General features: G+C 36.2%; 2 protein-coding genes across 2 annotated transcripts; one reads left to right on the forward strand and one right to left on the reverse strand.

Annotated features, from left to right (window-relative positions):
- Positions 1–246: 246 nt before the first annotated feature.
- LOC119835229 lies at positions 247–1,826 on the reverse strand. Its single transcript, XM_038359935.1, has 3 exons — positions 1,357–1,826; positions 792–906; positions 247–588 (listed from the first exon to the last, which is right to left on the reverse strand). The coding sequence occupies exons 1-3, from the start codon at positions 1,716–1,718 to the stop codon at positions 274–276; spliced, it is 792 nt and encodes a 263-aa protein (XP_038215863.1). The 5' UTR covers positions 1,719–1,826; the 3' UTR covers positions 247–273.
- A 304-nt stretch (positions 1,827–2,130) lies between these two features.
- LOC119835175 (eukaryotic translation initiation factor 3 subunit A) lies at positions 2,131–14,640 on the forward strand. Its single transcript, XM_038359865.1, has 23 exons — positions 2,131–2,299; positions 2,519–2,747; positions 2,890–3,064; positions 3,974–4,162; positions 4,727–4,831; positions 5,113–5,321; positions 5,686–5,852; positions 6,629–6,766; positions 7,058–7,262; positions 7,562–7,661; positions 7,957–8,186; positions 8,420–8,612; positions 8,869–8,973; positions 9,174–9,303; positions 9,660–9,862; positions 10,459–10,610; positions 11,347–11,495; positions 12,002–12,086; positions 12,559–12,780; positions 13,046–13,136; positions 13,544–13,737; positions 13,978–14,090; positions 14,447–14,640. The coding sequence occupies exons 1-23, from the start codon at positions 2,251–2,253 to the stop codon at positions 14,485–14,487; spliced, it is 3,474 nt and encodes a 1,157-aa protein (XP_038215793.1). The 5' UTR covers positions 2,131–2,250; the 3' UTR covers positions 14,488–14,640.
- The last annotated feature ends 738 nt before the right edge of the window (positions 14,641–15,378 follow it).

The raw sequence follows: 15,378 nt of genomic DNA on the forward strand, positions 1-15,378 counted from the left end.
CACTTTTTCGTAAATTTCTATACCGGTATCATCAACCATATACAAAAAGCAGCTAGGAAAAATATGTTCAGCCTATGTTTACAGAGATTAACACGTGAGCGTATAACTTGTACTTATTATTCTGTGGTATAACAAAGAGTTCGGTTAAAACCATTTCTTGAACTCTTTCACTTAATTTCCATTTAAAGTTTCACTTGAGGACATCAGTCAATAAGCACTTTTAAATTATAACAATAAAACACATAATTAACAAAACAATAAATAACCATTTATTTACACATTAACCTCCATAACTCTAGCCACACTTTCCGTAGTACCATTCACATTATTTAGCTCCGAATTCTTTTTCAACTGTCGCAGATATTTCAACTTGGCCCAAACACCTTGACACATTCTATTTAGACGTTTATCATTTGTTATTCTAGCAAAATCTGCAACTGATCTTACAATATGTCTTGATAGTTTGAGATTTCCTTTCTGTGAGTATGCAAGAGCCAAATAAAGCCTACTCCGTGCACACAAACTTTCATCGCCAAGCATTTTTGACAGCCTGTACTGTTTTATTGATATTCTGCCCGCTTCTTCTGCCTATAAATATATATTGTTTGTTAATACTTTTTCTGTAACATTGGGAAATACTGTGTATTGTGTATCATTAATTGTTCAAAAAACATTCTAGTATGTATGGAGTACAAGCACACAATTTTTTTTTTATACTGATAACTGTTACAGCAGGACTAAAGGAAGTATCAAATCACTTATATACCTATAGTAAGGTGATTTTAACTTACACAGTGTTCAAAATAATCACCCAATGCTGAATATGCCCCACCTAGTGTGGAAAGCCAGGCAAATGCATTTTCAATTTCTATTCTTGTCCTAAGCAGATGTTGTACACGATCATTCCTAAACAAATAAGAAAATTACATTACTGTACAAAGCACACTTTTTAGACTTTTTTTAATTCAAGGCATACAACCAAACTGTTAGTTCGTCAAATAGTAAACAATTACCACCACAATGAACATTTGAAAAAATAGGGCCTCTGGAAATGCATTTCTTTCTTTCAAGGGTTAAAAGTATTGACGACAGGAAAAAAAACAATACAGGCTTCCAGCTCCCACATTTGTTAAAACAGCATTGTCATACTACTATTTCAAGACATTGTCTCTTTTTTCTATCTACTCTTTATTGCATTCAATAGATATCACGAGTATAAAATACTTAGTAAGAGATATCTTCTTAATATAATAATTTAATTAGATGAATAAATATTATGGTAATAAATGTTTATAATACTAGCACTATATATATAAAAGGATAATGAATAAATATTCTGTAAATGTTTAAGCTCACCATATGTAATCAATTACTTCTTTATCAGGTGGTTCAAGAATCAATTTGAAAAAGACTGTCCCACTATTACCACTTATTTCATTTAAATATCTTATTATATTTCTTCTATACACATCAGAATACACGCATTCTCTTAAAAAAGGTTGCAAAAATAAGGCAGTTGTTTTGTAACCTAAGGTTTTACGATTTAATTTGTTTTCATTTTCTATATGAATTTTATTACACTCATAGTTTTGATCTCCAGATGCAAAATTTATGCCAATACATTTGGAATGTTCATCAGGCAAGATGACGTTGTGTTCAGTTATGTAGCAAATTGTAAAAGGACTTCTAAATAGACGAATTTTTACAACAAGTTGCATTTTACTTAGGAAAATAATACAGATTTCAGAAAGGTGAAAACTTTTAAAATGAAAAACTGAAAAAGTCACATTTCATTGCTGTCAGTGTGTTCCGTCACACAATTATTAATTGTCAACATTTCTAAATTTTAAGTTGTCAATTGTCAAAAGTGGCTGAGAAATAGTGGCAAAAAAAACCGATATAAGTTTTAAACTGCAACTTTATTATAATAATTTACAATATTCCCGAAAGCAAAAAGAGAAAATTTCCCGCATCATGAGGGTTGATATAAATAAAAATAAGAGGTGAACTGATATTATCCAGTTAATTATATTCATACTTTGTTGCGTTTCTATAGAAAGAAGATATGTGAAAAGCCTTGTATCTAATAACATAAAGTTGGTTCTTAAAGAAAAAAAATATCATCGGCCATTTTGGTCTGCTAACGCTTGACAGGCCGGTGGCGAGAGGAATAATTCTTCTATTATTCCCATCGGAGACCAAATTCCATATTAAAATTGTGTTAATGAAGTGACCAGTGCATTGTTAAACATGGCTAGATACGGTCAGAGACCGGAGAATGCTCTCAAACGAGCAAATGGTTTGTACATATTTCATCTTATCATACCACGTTGCATGAATACTAAATGACCTCTCTTTCGTAACAACTTCCTTGAGGAATGCTTTCTTTTCAAAATACCTAACTTGTCTATTTTTAGACACATGTCTCTACACATAAAATAAAAAGTCTTTCAAAATATCATAAATTAAATTTATAACCAAAGACCTGTGATTACAAAATAGTTATGAAATATTTCAGAGTTCATGGACTTGGATAAGCCCGCTAGGGCACTTGACACCTTGCAAGAGGTGTTTAGGAATAAAAAATGGGCCTATAACTGGTCCGAATCTGTTTTGGAGCCTATAATGTTCAAGTATTTGGAACTATGTGTGGATCTTCGCAAGTCGCATATAGCGAAGGAAGGTCTGTTCCAGTACAGGAATATGTTTCAGTCGGTGAATGTTGGGTCATTGGAACAGGTCATAAGGTTTGTGCTTTAAATTAAATTCTATAACTGTGTTATGCATAAAGCTTGTAATACCTCCATTTATTTTAATTATTAATACTGTTCCTATTAAAATTTACAAATTCATTAGTTAATAATTTAAATTATTGGTGTATTTTATCAGGGGTTACTTACGTATGGCAGAAGAGCGGACAGAGGCTGCAAGACAGCAATCAACGCAAGCTGTCATTGACACTGATGACCTGGACAATTTGGCTACACCTGAGAGCATTCTTCTAAGTGCTGTGTCAGGAGAAGATGCACAAGATCGTTCAGACAGAACAATACTTACTCCATGGGTAAGATATTATGTCAATTGAGTAATTCCCCATTAATATTATAAATACAAAGTAATTCTCAATAGTGGATCTAGGTTTGGGGACGCCCTAGGCCCAAGACTGTATATATAGGCTCGGGGCCTCTGTATATATATATATATATATATATAAACACACATATATGTAAAAATATAAACATATATGGTGTGTATTATTAAATTTTAGTCATCTTAAAAATGTTGGCGCCCTTAAAAATTTTGTTCTCGCAACAATGTAAAACTGGACTCTGCTGGCCAAAAATGTAGAATCTATCTTGTTTATAGGTATAGATTATAAAGCTATCATACATGCCAATTTAATCCTCTCCATTAAGTCATAATGATAGTAGATATTAAATACATACAGATAATTAATTGTGGTACATATATAGTCTAGCCTTCCTCAATAAATGGGCTATCTAACACTGAAAGAATTTCAAATCCAGTAGTCCCTGAGATTAGTGTGTTTAAACAAACAAACAAACTTTTCAGCTTTATAGTATAAGTATATATTGTGCCTTAAATAGAGATTGTGTGATATAGATACTTATGTTTTTTTGTCCTCTGAAACAAATCCCATTTCTAATTCTTAAATGATTATGAAGTGGTAGGCCTCAGAGGTAAAGTATAAGGAAGGTATGACGCGACAAAAAGTGTTGAAATGCATTGTTTGTGTTAATTGATACTTGCACATAATATACATATATCATTAAACTCCTCAATGTATTAAGAACATTTTTGAATTCATTGCACTAGTGAAAACCATATTGTTTGTAAATGTTAAAGGCTAAGAAATATATAGATAACAGTGTTTAAAAAATGAATATACATGTATATTATAGATTTTGCTATATGCTACCAATAGCTAAATATTTCCTTGCTTGTTTCACAGGTAAAATTCCTTTGGGAGTCATACTGCCAGTGCCTGGAACTGCTGCGTACCAATGCCCATGTGGAGACTCTGTACCATGACATTGCACGCATGGCATTCCAGTTCTGCTTGAAGTATTCTCGCAAAACTGAGTTCAGGAAGCTTTGCGACAAGCTGCGTAAACATCTTGAAGACATTTGCAAGCCCAATGTGAGTGTTATGTTTTTTTGAATCATTATGAAATACTTTGGCTTTTAAAGTTTTTGATAAATACATATTTAAAGCATTATATTATTAAGAATATGAGAGATATATACATAGAAAAAGTACCACTTATAAACCAAATTGGTTACAATACTAAAAGCTAATACCTCTGAAATAAATCCCATTTCTAACTTTTCAATAGTGAGGAGTGGTAGGCCTCAGAGGTACATCGTATCAGAGGTATGACGCGACTGACAATGTTATACTGCTTTGTCTGTGTTATTTAATACCTGTACAATACAATATAAATTAGTAGAAAGCAAACATAAATACAATTTGGATTTTATATAGAAATATTTTTTTGATGTGAATGATCTAGAGTTAAGGTGGACAAGAATACAAAAATATTAATATGTTATATAAATTACCAACAAATAAAACAATAAAGAGAATATAATATTTTATATGAGGAGATTTATATTACATAATTTAAGCTCATAATATGGTAATAATGGTAAGCTGGGGCTTTTAAAAGAGGTAAATGTACTCATTGATGTATTTTATTTACAGGTACAAACTGGCAATGTCAGCATTTCTAAGCCTGAAACTCAGCAGCTCAATCTTGAGACTCGTCTCTTCCAGCTGGATAGTGCTATTCAGATGGAGTTGTGGCAGGTTTGTACAAGTTCTTTTTATCTACCCTAAACTGAAATTTACTTGAAGTTGCGTTTAGATGTTTATATCATGTTTTTAATTTGATGTAAAATGATAACAGAAACAAGAAGACACTCTAGCTTAAAAGACATTTGTTTTAAGTTATTCAGGAGCCTATGCATTCATATTTTGCATGCACTGTGATTGTTAAATGAAATTCAAAGAATGTTTCTATTCATGATGTTTGAAACTACTTAAAATATATTTGTTTTTTATCCTAAAATCAATTTTGATTTAAACAGGAAGCATACAAAGCAATTGAAGACATCCACAACCTCATGAACATGTCCAAAAAGACCCCCGTGGCAAAGACCATGGCCAATTACTATGGCAAGCTGGCTCTTGTCTTCTGGAAAGCTGGCCACTGTCTGTTCCACGCTGCTGCGCTTTTGAAGCTCTTCCAGCTATCTAGGGAGATGAAGAAGAATATCACCCAAGAGGAATTGCAGAAGTATGTCTTCTTTTGTAGTTTGTTATTTTTGTATCATTGAGAATGGACAAATTTTTGTTCCCATCCAATTTCATGGATTATAGAAAGCTTTTCAATAATCTATGGTGAAATTGCATGTTCATTTAATTTTATAAAAATATAATTTATAAATTTTTTACAAATATTGTGATTGAAAAGTGGTCTTAGACCTTGACCTCTGACTTGCCATTGCATAATTATCAAATTAGCCTAGATTAGAATAGCTTATGTTTTAAACAGCAGCCGTCACTATAGTCTAAATATGTACCTTGTGATTGTTTTGCTACAGTTCATATCATTTAATGACATGAAAAGTATAATAGCAAATAATGTCTTTTGTCTCTAGAATGGCCTGTCGAGTGTTAGTAGCGGTGCTCTCAGTGCCCCTCCCGTCTCTGCACCCCGAGTTTGATCGTTTCGTCGAGACCGACAAGAGTCCAGTGGAGAAGGCGCAAAGGCTGGCCGTTCTACTCGGCTTAGCGCAGCCACCCACCAGGGCCAGCTTGTTGAAAGGTATAGTTATTTAATAATACTTATTGTTTTCTTTTTATAATCAAGTACTTTTACTTAAATTAAGTTTTTTTTTTTATTATTGAAATTGGTCCTGCATGTTACGTGTATATATGTATATATGTGATACTATGACCAAATATTGAAAATAGAAACATGACTTAATATTTATATGTACCTGTATCTATATACAATCCCAATTTTTATTTATTTGATTTTTTTTTAGACTTGTTGCTTGCTATTATTTTACTATTTACTTGATAACAAAATATCTCTCCTAACCTCTGAAATAAATCCCATTTCTAACTTTTCAATAGTGAGGAGTGGTAGGCCTCAGAGGTAAAGTGTAACGGTGGTATGACGCGACAGACAATGTTATACTGCTTTGTCTGTGTTATTTAATGCCTGTACAGATTAATTTATGATTAGGAAATTACGAAAAAAAAATTACTTGTGTGTGATATTCATTGGTTACTTCCAATCTTGGAAGTTTATAATGGTAATTTTCGAAATATTTCTAGACTTTTGAATGGTTTGAAATTTTGTTTGTACATAAATTATAGCATATGATAATAATAAATCTGATTTCATGTCATATCAAACACATATACATCAATTTTAAACATTATCTATATTACAATATTATAGAATCACATATCGTATCTACATTATACAATCGTATAATAAAAAAATAGATCCTGGTCTAATATTGGTTCGTTTATTGTTGTAGTTAGGTGTGTTATTAAGTGTAATGATTAACCAATTATTTCGTCCAACAGATGTGGTGCGTCTTAACGTGGTGGCTCTCGCGTCACCGCAGTTGCAGCAACTCTACTCCTGGTTGGAGATCGAGTTTGATCCCCTCACTATTTGCGCTAATGTGCAGAACGTCATCAAGTCGCTGCAAGAGGACCCCAGTGAGTTAACAGATTTATCTTTCTACAATAATAATAATGTTCCATCGGACATTTGTAAAATTATAAGGCATTGATCCTTTTAGTATTTTTTTTAATAGATAGGATTGGTAAAAAAATTGGTCCAATGAATTTTTTTTATAACCAGTTTTCCAAAATGGTGCTTAATGTTAAATTATGTATTTTGACGATACAAAAGTTCTTCTGAATTTAGTTGAATGAATGAATTTTTGAGTTTCAGAAGTTGATACGTCTATCAAAATAAGTATACTAAAGTGAGTGTACACTTCACAGACTCCCCGCTCGCCCAGTACACCACAGCGCTCACAGACGTGGCCCTAGTCCGTCTGATCCGCCAGCTGGCGCAGTGCTACGATTGCATCGAGTTCTCTCGCCTGCTGGAGCTGGCCGGCACCGACAACCTGTTCCACCTCGAGCGGCTGCTCGTCGACTGCGTGCGCCATAACGATATGCAGATACGCGTCGATCACGCTAACAAGTGAGTCGCTCAGATAGCTTCTTCTGGGAGGGAGAACAGCTTAGTTACGTAACGCGTTACGGCGGCAGTCTAACTGAATTCCTTTCTTATACACAGATTAGATGAAATTATTAGTTCTGTGGGGTATCCTGAAACAGATTGGTAACTACAGTTCTAGTTCTATTAGATCTAATAATCTACTCCACTGTTAACAGGGTAACATGCATTCTTCCAAATTTTTTGAGCCATTAATTGCAAAAAAAATTGTTAGGATCTCTTTCTATTTCAAGTTCACTTATAAAATGTTTGTATGTGTTAAGATGCGTGCACTTCGGCGTGGAGGCGGGCGGTGGTGAGTGGTGCTCCGCCGCCGACGAGGCTTGCGGTGGCGCCATCTTGCAGGCCACTCCTGCTGAACAAGTGAGTATTCTACTTTATTATTATGGTTTATTTGTTTTTCGTTTGCATATCTATTTGATATTGACTTGAATATTACTCTCACAGAACATATTTTTTTATTCAAATTGGTATACCATTCTTAGATTAAAATCAATGCAAATGAATGAGAGATAAGGAGAACACGTTTCAAAATTAATAAAAAAATGTGTGTATAACAACGAGCGTCCCAATTAAATTTGGTCTCGCTTTGACAATTTGAAGGTGGAAAAATATTTTTTATGTATTTTTTTTAAATAACATCTATCTCGTGGCGCAGGTGCGCGAGCAGCTGGTGCGCGCGGCGGAGGTGCTGTCGCGCGCGGTGGCGGCGCTGTTCCCGGCGCGGCGGCGCGCCGAGCGGGAGCGCGCGCGCGCCGCGCTGGTGCAGCACTACCACGAGAACAAGCACGCCGAGCACCACCGCGTGCTGCAGCGCCACAAGATCATCGAGGAGCGCAAGGAGTACATCGAGCGGCTCAACACCGTGCGCGAGGAGGAGGAGCTGCGGTATGCGATCGTTTTCGAATCTACCTGAAAGCACACAAAGAATTTCACTAACATCAATGGTACAGATAAAATATGCAATGATGTAGAGATATAGATAAAAGTTAATACATGAAAAATTTATATTCAGAATTTGATTTTTAAGTTTCGCAATCGTGTGATGGAAAAAGTCTTATGAAAGTATAAATAAAGCTATAAAATAAGCAATCAATTTATGTATCTTATACAAATTATAGCCGCCAAGAGGAGCAGCTGCGCGCCGCCGCGGCCGCCGAGGCGAAGCGCCAGGAGCAGGAGCGCGAGGAGCGCGAGCGCAAGCGGCACGCGTCCGAGCTGGCGGCCATGCGCGAGCGGCACCTGCGCGAGCGCATCGCGCACATCTCGCAGACCATGCACGGCAAGAAGGTGCTGCAGAAGCTGGATGAGGAGGTGCGTTATATATTGTGATATTATAAATGTAAATTAACCGAAAACTTGCTCAAATCGAAAAGATTTTTCACAAATTTTTGAAGACTAGATGCAGACGCTGGATTAAAAGTAAAGCTTGTTTATCAAACTTGAAATTAAAACGATGTTATCATTCAGGATTTAATATGTAGTTCCCTGTTTGTGAAATAAGAAACAAAATTTGTTGAACATATTGTGAAGAAAGTAAGTGTAACTAAAATTGTGTTTCATATAACAGGATCTGAAGAAGATGGACGCCGAGGCGATCGCCCAGCGGGAGGCTGAGGAATTGATGAAGGAGCGCCGTGAGCTGCAGGCACGACTCAAGTCGCAGGAGAAGAAGGTAGGTTAAGCGATTATTTGGAAAATTAAATTATGATGTACTGCATTATGCTAAGAAATAAAGCAAATATATCCATATATCACCAATGCAGTTTGCATTTTTTAAATATACATTGTAAAATTACATTTTATGGTGAGGATTAAAACTATGTAGTTTAAAAGATTTTTCTCAGATTTACCAATTACGCTTATCTTCTTTAGGTGGATTACTTCGAACGCGCTAAACGTTTGGAAGAAATCCCTCTGCTGCAGAAGAGCCTGGAAGAGAAGCAGGTCCAGGATAAGGCGTTCTGGGAGCAACAGGAGAAAGAGCGCATACAACAACTCATTGGTAAGATATTGTTGAGAAAACCTTTCAAAAGATTTGATCTATTTCATCTGTAATATGAATTTCTTAAAAACCTTTTCTCAATAATATTAGTTCATTAAACGTTGATTAAAGTATAATTTCACATTAATTTGAACAAAAAAAAAAGTTTTCTATTTTACCCTAAAAGTAATTGAACATTAATTCCAATTAAAAAAAGAATGTTACCTCCATCTACATAAGCATTCTGTATATACATTGATATGTTCAAAACACAGGCTCGTGTTTTTTGTTTGTGTCATGCCTCATGTGTCTTCCATACACACAAAAAAATAGGTTACGTTTTCGAAAATGATATATGTATGTTTATCTGGCGACAGAGGCGCGCACCCGCGACGTGGCGACGCAGGCGCGGCTGGTGCGCATGCACGCGCACCGCGACGAGTTCATGGCGCGGCTGCGCTCGGAGCGCGGCGCCGCCTACACCAGCCGCCTGGCCGACTTCCAGGCGCAGCTGGCCGCGCAGCGCGACGTGCGCCTCGAGAAGCGCCGCAAGGCGCGCGTCGAGGCGCGCCGCCAGGAGGTACGCGCCTGCACACATACATACATACATACACACATGCGTACTCGCGTGCGTACATACTCACGTGCGTACATATTCACTTACATAATCAAGTGTATACATGCTTACATACAAACATTACATTTTTTATACATTTTCCCGCGTTTTCGATTGTAAGTACTAGTTGTAACTAGGAAAAATGCTTTCTAAAGGAAATGAGCTATAACTGTGACACATATAATGGTGTAGCCTTGTTATTCATTGAAATTGCCTATTGTGATCAAGAATTTTATTAAGTGATCAAAGGTTCTTGAATGTTAGGATAAAATAAATTAAAAAATGCGACGCACGCATTAAGATGCCTTGATAGCACCATACAACACACACACACATACATGTGTGAGACACCGTAATTCTCATTTACAATGGTTGTTGCAATGAAATGAAATTTATCTAAATTCGTCCTTCTCTATTACATTTATATTACAAAACATAATATGAGACGTGACGTTCGTTTCGCGAACATGTTATATTGAGAAATATTTGTGCATTTTTAAATTGACATAGAAATATGCGGGTAACGATTTCAATAAACTAAATAAACGATTGTAACTCAGTGGGTCGCGGAGAAGAAGCGCCAAGAGGAGGCGGCGGCGGAGGAGGCGCGGCGCCTGAAGGAGGAGGAGGAGCGGCGCGAGCGGGAGGAGCGCGAGCGCCGCCGCCAGGAGGAGCTCGCCGCGTTACGCGAGAAGAAGGAGAAGGAGGAGAGGTGCGTCTCCTCTCCCTTTTTTGGCTTCCATATTTCCTACTCGCAGAATCCCTCTTCATCAGGCTCATGTTTTATAGAATCTTTCAGAAAAAAGCAGACAATTTTTTTTCTTTTGCCCTATTGTGTTACTTTTGCACTATCCCAGAACCTCGTACATTTCCTTTCCAACCAGGCTGCCTGGCAGAGATTGCTGTTAAGCAATAAGGCCGCCTCTTGCACAAACGATGTCTTTTTTTTTCTTTTCTTTTTATTCTTGCTGTTTTTGTATAAGTTTGTGCAATAAAGCATTATAAATAAATAAATAAATAAATTGTGCCCATCGTGTATAGTATATTGCGGATAATATATATTCGTATAATATTATATTAATTTATCAGAATATTATTGGATATCTGTGTTATTGTTGTTTGCGTAAGAGTTTTTTTTACATTCAAATTGATCTCCACATTTATTGCTGATGTTGTGTTTAAATTATTTTTATCCTTTTTGAATATAACATTTAAAATCGCTCAACTGTACCATGACAATTTCATAAGGTCATTCCCCGAAAACTGAAAGACAATTGATTTACGAATATCTTTACACAAATAAAACAATATGATAACTATCATAAATACCGCCTCTTGTCTTCTTGTGTTTTATCATTATTTTAAGTACTTATTTCTGTATAACTTGGTGCACAATAAAGCTTTTTGATTCGATAAATAGCTTGTTTAATGACGTTTATATCGTTCAGGGAGCACGCGGAGATGTTGGCCCGCGTGCAGGCGAAGGCGCGCGCCAAGGAAGAGGAGATCACGCGCAAGCTGGAGGAGCAGAAGGCGGCCGCTCAGTCGCTGTGGCGGCGCCCCAAGGCCGAAGAGAAGAAGGAGCCGTGGAGGCCGTGTTAGTAGAACCATTCTTCCGTATTAAAGAGGAAAAGTGAAAAAAAAATCCATTAAGAATAAAGGAAAATGATAAAAAGGCGAAGCACCCGTAGTAGCCATTTAGTTGCAGGTTGCTAAATTTATCATTGTATGTAATGACAGAAATCAAAAATTACTGTATCGGATTTTATAAATTTGTGTACCAATAGAAGGCGTCTTATCATCTCGCGAGGTATTCGTTCGCCAATAGCACTAGTTTATTAATATTCAAAGTTTCACGACATGTGAGTTCCGAGTTCCAACAACAACAACAAAAACACTTTATTGTGCACCAATGATAACAGAAAGTAACAAAAAAAAATACAATAAATATGTATATATATATACATATATCTATATATATATACATTAAAACATAAACATTCACGAGCACAACAGGTTAACAAATTAACAATGCAAAAAAATATAGTCGAATTGTTAGCTTTTTTTTTGAAGTCGGTTGGTAATGTATTAATAATATTTCAGCTCGTGCCGCCGCGGCTCCCGGAGAGAGGCCTGAGCGACCCGCAGAGAGGCAGCCCGGAGACGACCGACCACCTAGAGATGACAGGTAGGGGGAATACAAACCAATTGAAAAATGTCTTTAATTTCAAACTATTGCATTTTGCGATGTATTTTAGAATGATATTCTTTTTTTAATGAAGTAGACAGGTATTTGACTGCTACCCATTTGATGATAAGCAGTAATGTACTCTTAGGAAGAGAAGAGTCTATTCGCTCTCTTTTTGAATAAGTCCAGATTAAATAAAAAAGATATATTGAAAAATAATTATTTTGTAAATGACTTCATTGGTAGTATGTTTTACCTGTCTCAGATGTGTACGTTCTTTGAGTTCTAAGGATTTTTCGCATCTTTCTTACAAATATCATTAGTATTGACTGTGTTGTTAAAAGCCATTTTTTAAAACATTTTAGAGCAAAGCTGACAATTGATATTTTATTTAAATGTTTAAGTTATTTGAGACTGATCAAATTGTAAACACATATTTTACATGTTTTATTTATAAATAACTTTTTTCTAGCCGACGCGATGATAGAGCTCGCGATACTCGCCCTCCAAGGGAAGAGAGACCCAGAGAAGACAGGCCAAGAGATGAAAGGCCAAGAGATGAAAGACCAAGAGACGAGAGACCAAGGGACGAAAGACCAAGGGATGAGAGGCCAAGGGATGAAAGACCAAGAGATGACAGACCCAAGGATGAAGGTGGCTGGAGGTCTGCTAACAAGGCACCGGAGCCTGAGAGGTTTGTTGATTCAAAAGTTTCAACATATAATATGTTTGAAGTCTAAACAGTACATTTACTTAAACATTTTAACTGGATAAAACAAACAGAATTCTACACATAATTACTTGTTGGCACATAATTTAAAAAAAGATAGAACATTCTACATTTTGCTTAAATCAACTGATATTATATTACAAATTATTTTTCTCCTACTCCAATTCGATTCGAAATGTTACTCAATCTATGTAAATCAAAGTGAAATGAAGGCATGTGCACATTGCAGGGCGCGCTACGCGGGCCGCTCCAGCGGGCCGCCGGCCGGCGACGCGAGCAGCTGGCGCCGCGGGCCCGCCGAGCCGCCGCCCTCCTCCGCTGTCAGTTTGTTCATCTATTTATATTTACATTATCATTTCGTAACGCTTTGTACAGATTTGTAGGTTATGTTGAAACGGAAAGGTATTGTACAAAAGAAACGTTTTTGTTCGAAGTCCTATGAGTTGAGAGTTGAGTCCTAGGGAGTTTTGGACATAGGATGTATCTGTTTGAAAAATCTGTTAATGTCTAGCTTATTTTATAGTTCTTCCAAAATATTGTTAAAAGATTTCTCAGAACAAGGTTAAGGAAGCGAGCATTGGATTTTAGAAAGGCTATTGTAGGTGTTTGAAAATTTAATATAAAGGTCTATTATCGAATCTTGATTTTGTTAAAAATTCTCAGAAATAACATGTTTCAAGTTACGGCAGTTGAAGTTACAACTCATATCTTTATTTGAATATAACAGGAGCGCACAGCGATGTGGAGGTCGAAGGACTCCGGCCGTGATGACCGCCGCGACGACCGCTACCGCGACGCACCGCGTGACCGTGACCGCGAAGGCGGCTTCCGTGACCGTGACGGCGGACGTGACCGTGACGGTGGCCGTGACCGCTTCCCACCGCGGCGCGACGACCGTGACGGACCGAGGAGGGATGATCGGTGAGTTATGTCAAATTTAATTGAAAGTTCTTAGTATGTTAAATAGTTAGTATATTTTTAAGGATATATACATTGCTATAAATTCATCAATAGTGTTGTTTTTTCCCTAAATATGAAAAAAAAGTACATTTAAAATGTACAGAAATAGTTTCATTTGCATTGATGTTATTTTAAAAGGTATCGAAATAATTTCATTTATAAATATTATGCTCCATAAAATACCAATTTACGTGATCACAGTGATGGTCCCCGCCGCGATGACCGTGACGGACCGCGGCGTGATGACCGTGACCGTGACGGGCCGCGACGCGACGACCGTGACCGGCGCCCGGCACCACGCAGAGATGAGAAACGTGAGTATAGCCTCTGATATGGCATTTTTAAATATTTATGTGTTTCTAATCCGTTGTGTTGTTTCTTTTTATGAATACTTAATAGACAGAGATTTGACTCTTAGGAATCATAAACATTAAATGTTGCTATTTGTCTTTCTAAATGTTTACTTAATGATCTAGCTTGCGTATTCTAGTTTCACCAAAACAATATAGTTATATCTTATATTAAAGTGATAAATTGCATCGATTCATATTTGTTTTAGTAAGATTAGATTGTTTATTTTCTGAGAAATTTGAATTTATGCTTCAAAACATTGTATAAATTCGCAATGAATGACGATTGTAAATATAAAATCATATTTTCTTACATCCAGCACGCGACGACGACAAATGGCAACACGTCACAAAGCGCTAGAGGCGGCCGAGCCGAGCGCAGCATCCGACTATCGTTTATACCTATTATTATACATTATACAATTATACAGTATAAGTGTGCATATTATATAGTTTGCTGTGGGGTAGGGCGAGTCGATGTTATTCAGTTTTTGTCATACTTTTCAACCAAACTTGAAAAAGGGGGAGGTTATCAAATTGACTGTATTTTTTTGTTTGTTACCTCAGAACTTGACTGGGTGAACCGTTTTTGGTGATTCTTTTTTTTTTATTAAATTATGCTGTATTCAGTGTGGTCCTGTTTAAATTTAGTCCAGTTCCGACAATTTGAAGGCGATATAATTTTTTTTAATTATTTATTTAAACTACTAAAAATAAAAGGAATAGATGTGAATCTTGAAATTCAATCGATTCGACTTTCTCTATTCCACTTGCCTAATTATAATCTGAAAGCAATGGAACTCACTTCAGTGGTTATGGTCTTGTGTCTATAGAATGATCTGGTTTAATTAAATACCTGGCATCATGCCATTAGATGATTCTATGTGAACTTTACCATCACCAAACCTCTAACCTGGTGAATGCCTTAACATAGCAACAGGCTTAGTCTCTTATTAAACTTTCTAATGAGAAAATTTGTAATGCATACAAGCACAATTTACGAAGTGTTTTGTTGTACCATTGAAGTGATGCCATTTCACACTATTTTCTAATTATAATATTTTAAACACTGATTTTGCTAAGACTGTGACAGTAAGCTTTTCTCATATATGACACTTATTGCCGCTCTCACAACTTTTGGATATAATCTTTTTTACTTTTCCGTCAGTTTTAATGATAAATTTGACATTTGTATTATGAAAATATGTCAAAAAGTGTAAGTTATCTGTGACAGCAAGTTGTGAATCTGGCT

The sequence above is a fragment of the Zerene cesonia genome, chromosome 2, assembly GCF_012273895.1.
Source record: "Zerene cesonia ecotype Mississippi chromosome 2, Zerene_cesonia_1.1, whole genome shotgun sequence".
Classification (NCBI taxonomy): Eukaryota; Metazoa; Arthropoda; class Insecta; order Lepidoptera; family Pieridae; genus Zerene; species Zerene cesonia.

Coding starts and splice junctions, on each gene's coding strand:
- LOC119835229 (XM_038359935.1), bottom strand. CDS start 1,718: ATGCAACTTGTTGTAAAAATTCGTCTATTTAGAAGTCCTTTTACAATT. Junction 907..1,356: donor GAAGTAATTGATTACATATG/GTGAGCTTAAAC, acceptor TTATTTGTTTAG/GAATGATCGTGTACAACATC. Junction 589..791: donor GTGATTATTTTGAACACTGT/GTAAGTTAAAAT, acceptor ATATATTTATAG/GCAGAAGAAGCGGGCAGAAT.
- LOC119835175 (XM_038359865.1), top strand. CDS start 2,251: ATGGCTAGATACGGTCAGAGACCGGAGAATGCTCTCAAACGAGCAAAT. Junction 5,322..5,685: donor ACCCAAGAGGAATTGCAGAA/GTATGTCTTCTT, acceptor TTTTGTCTCTAG/AATGGCCTGTCGAGTGTTAG. Junction 12,781..13,045: donor AAGGCACCGGAGCCTGAGAG/GTTTGTTGATTC, acceptor TGCACATTGCAG/GGCGCGCTACGCGGGCCGCT.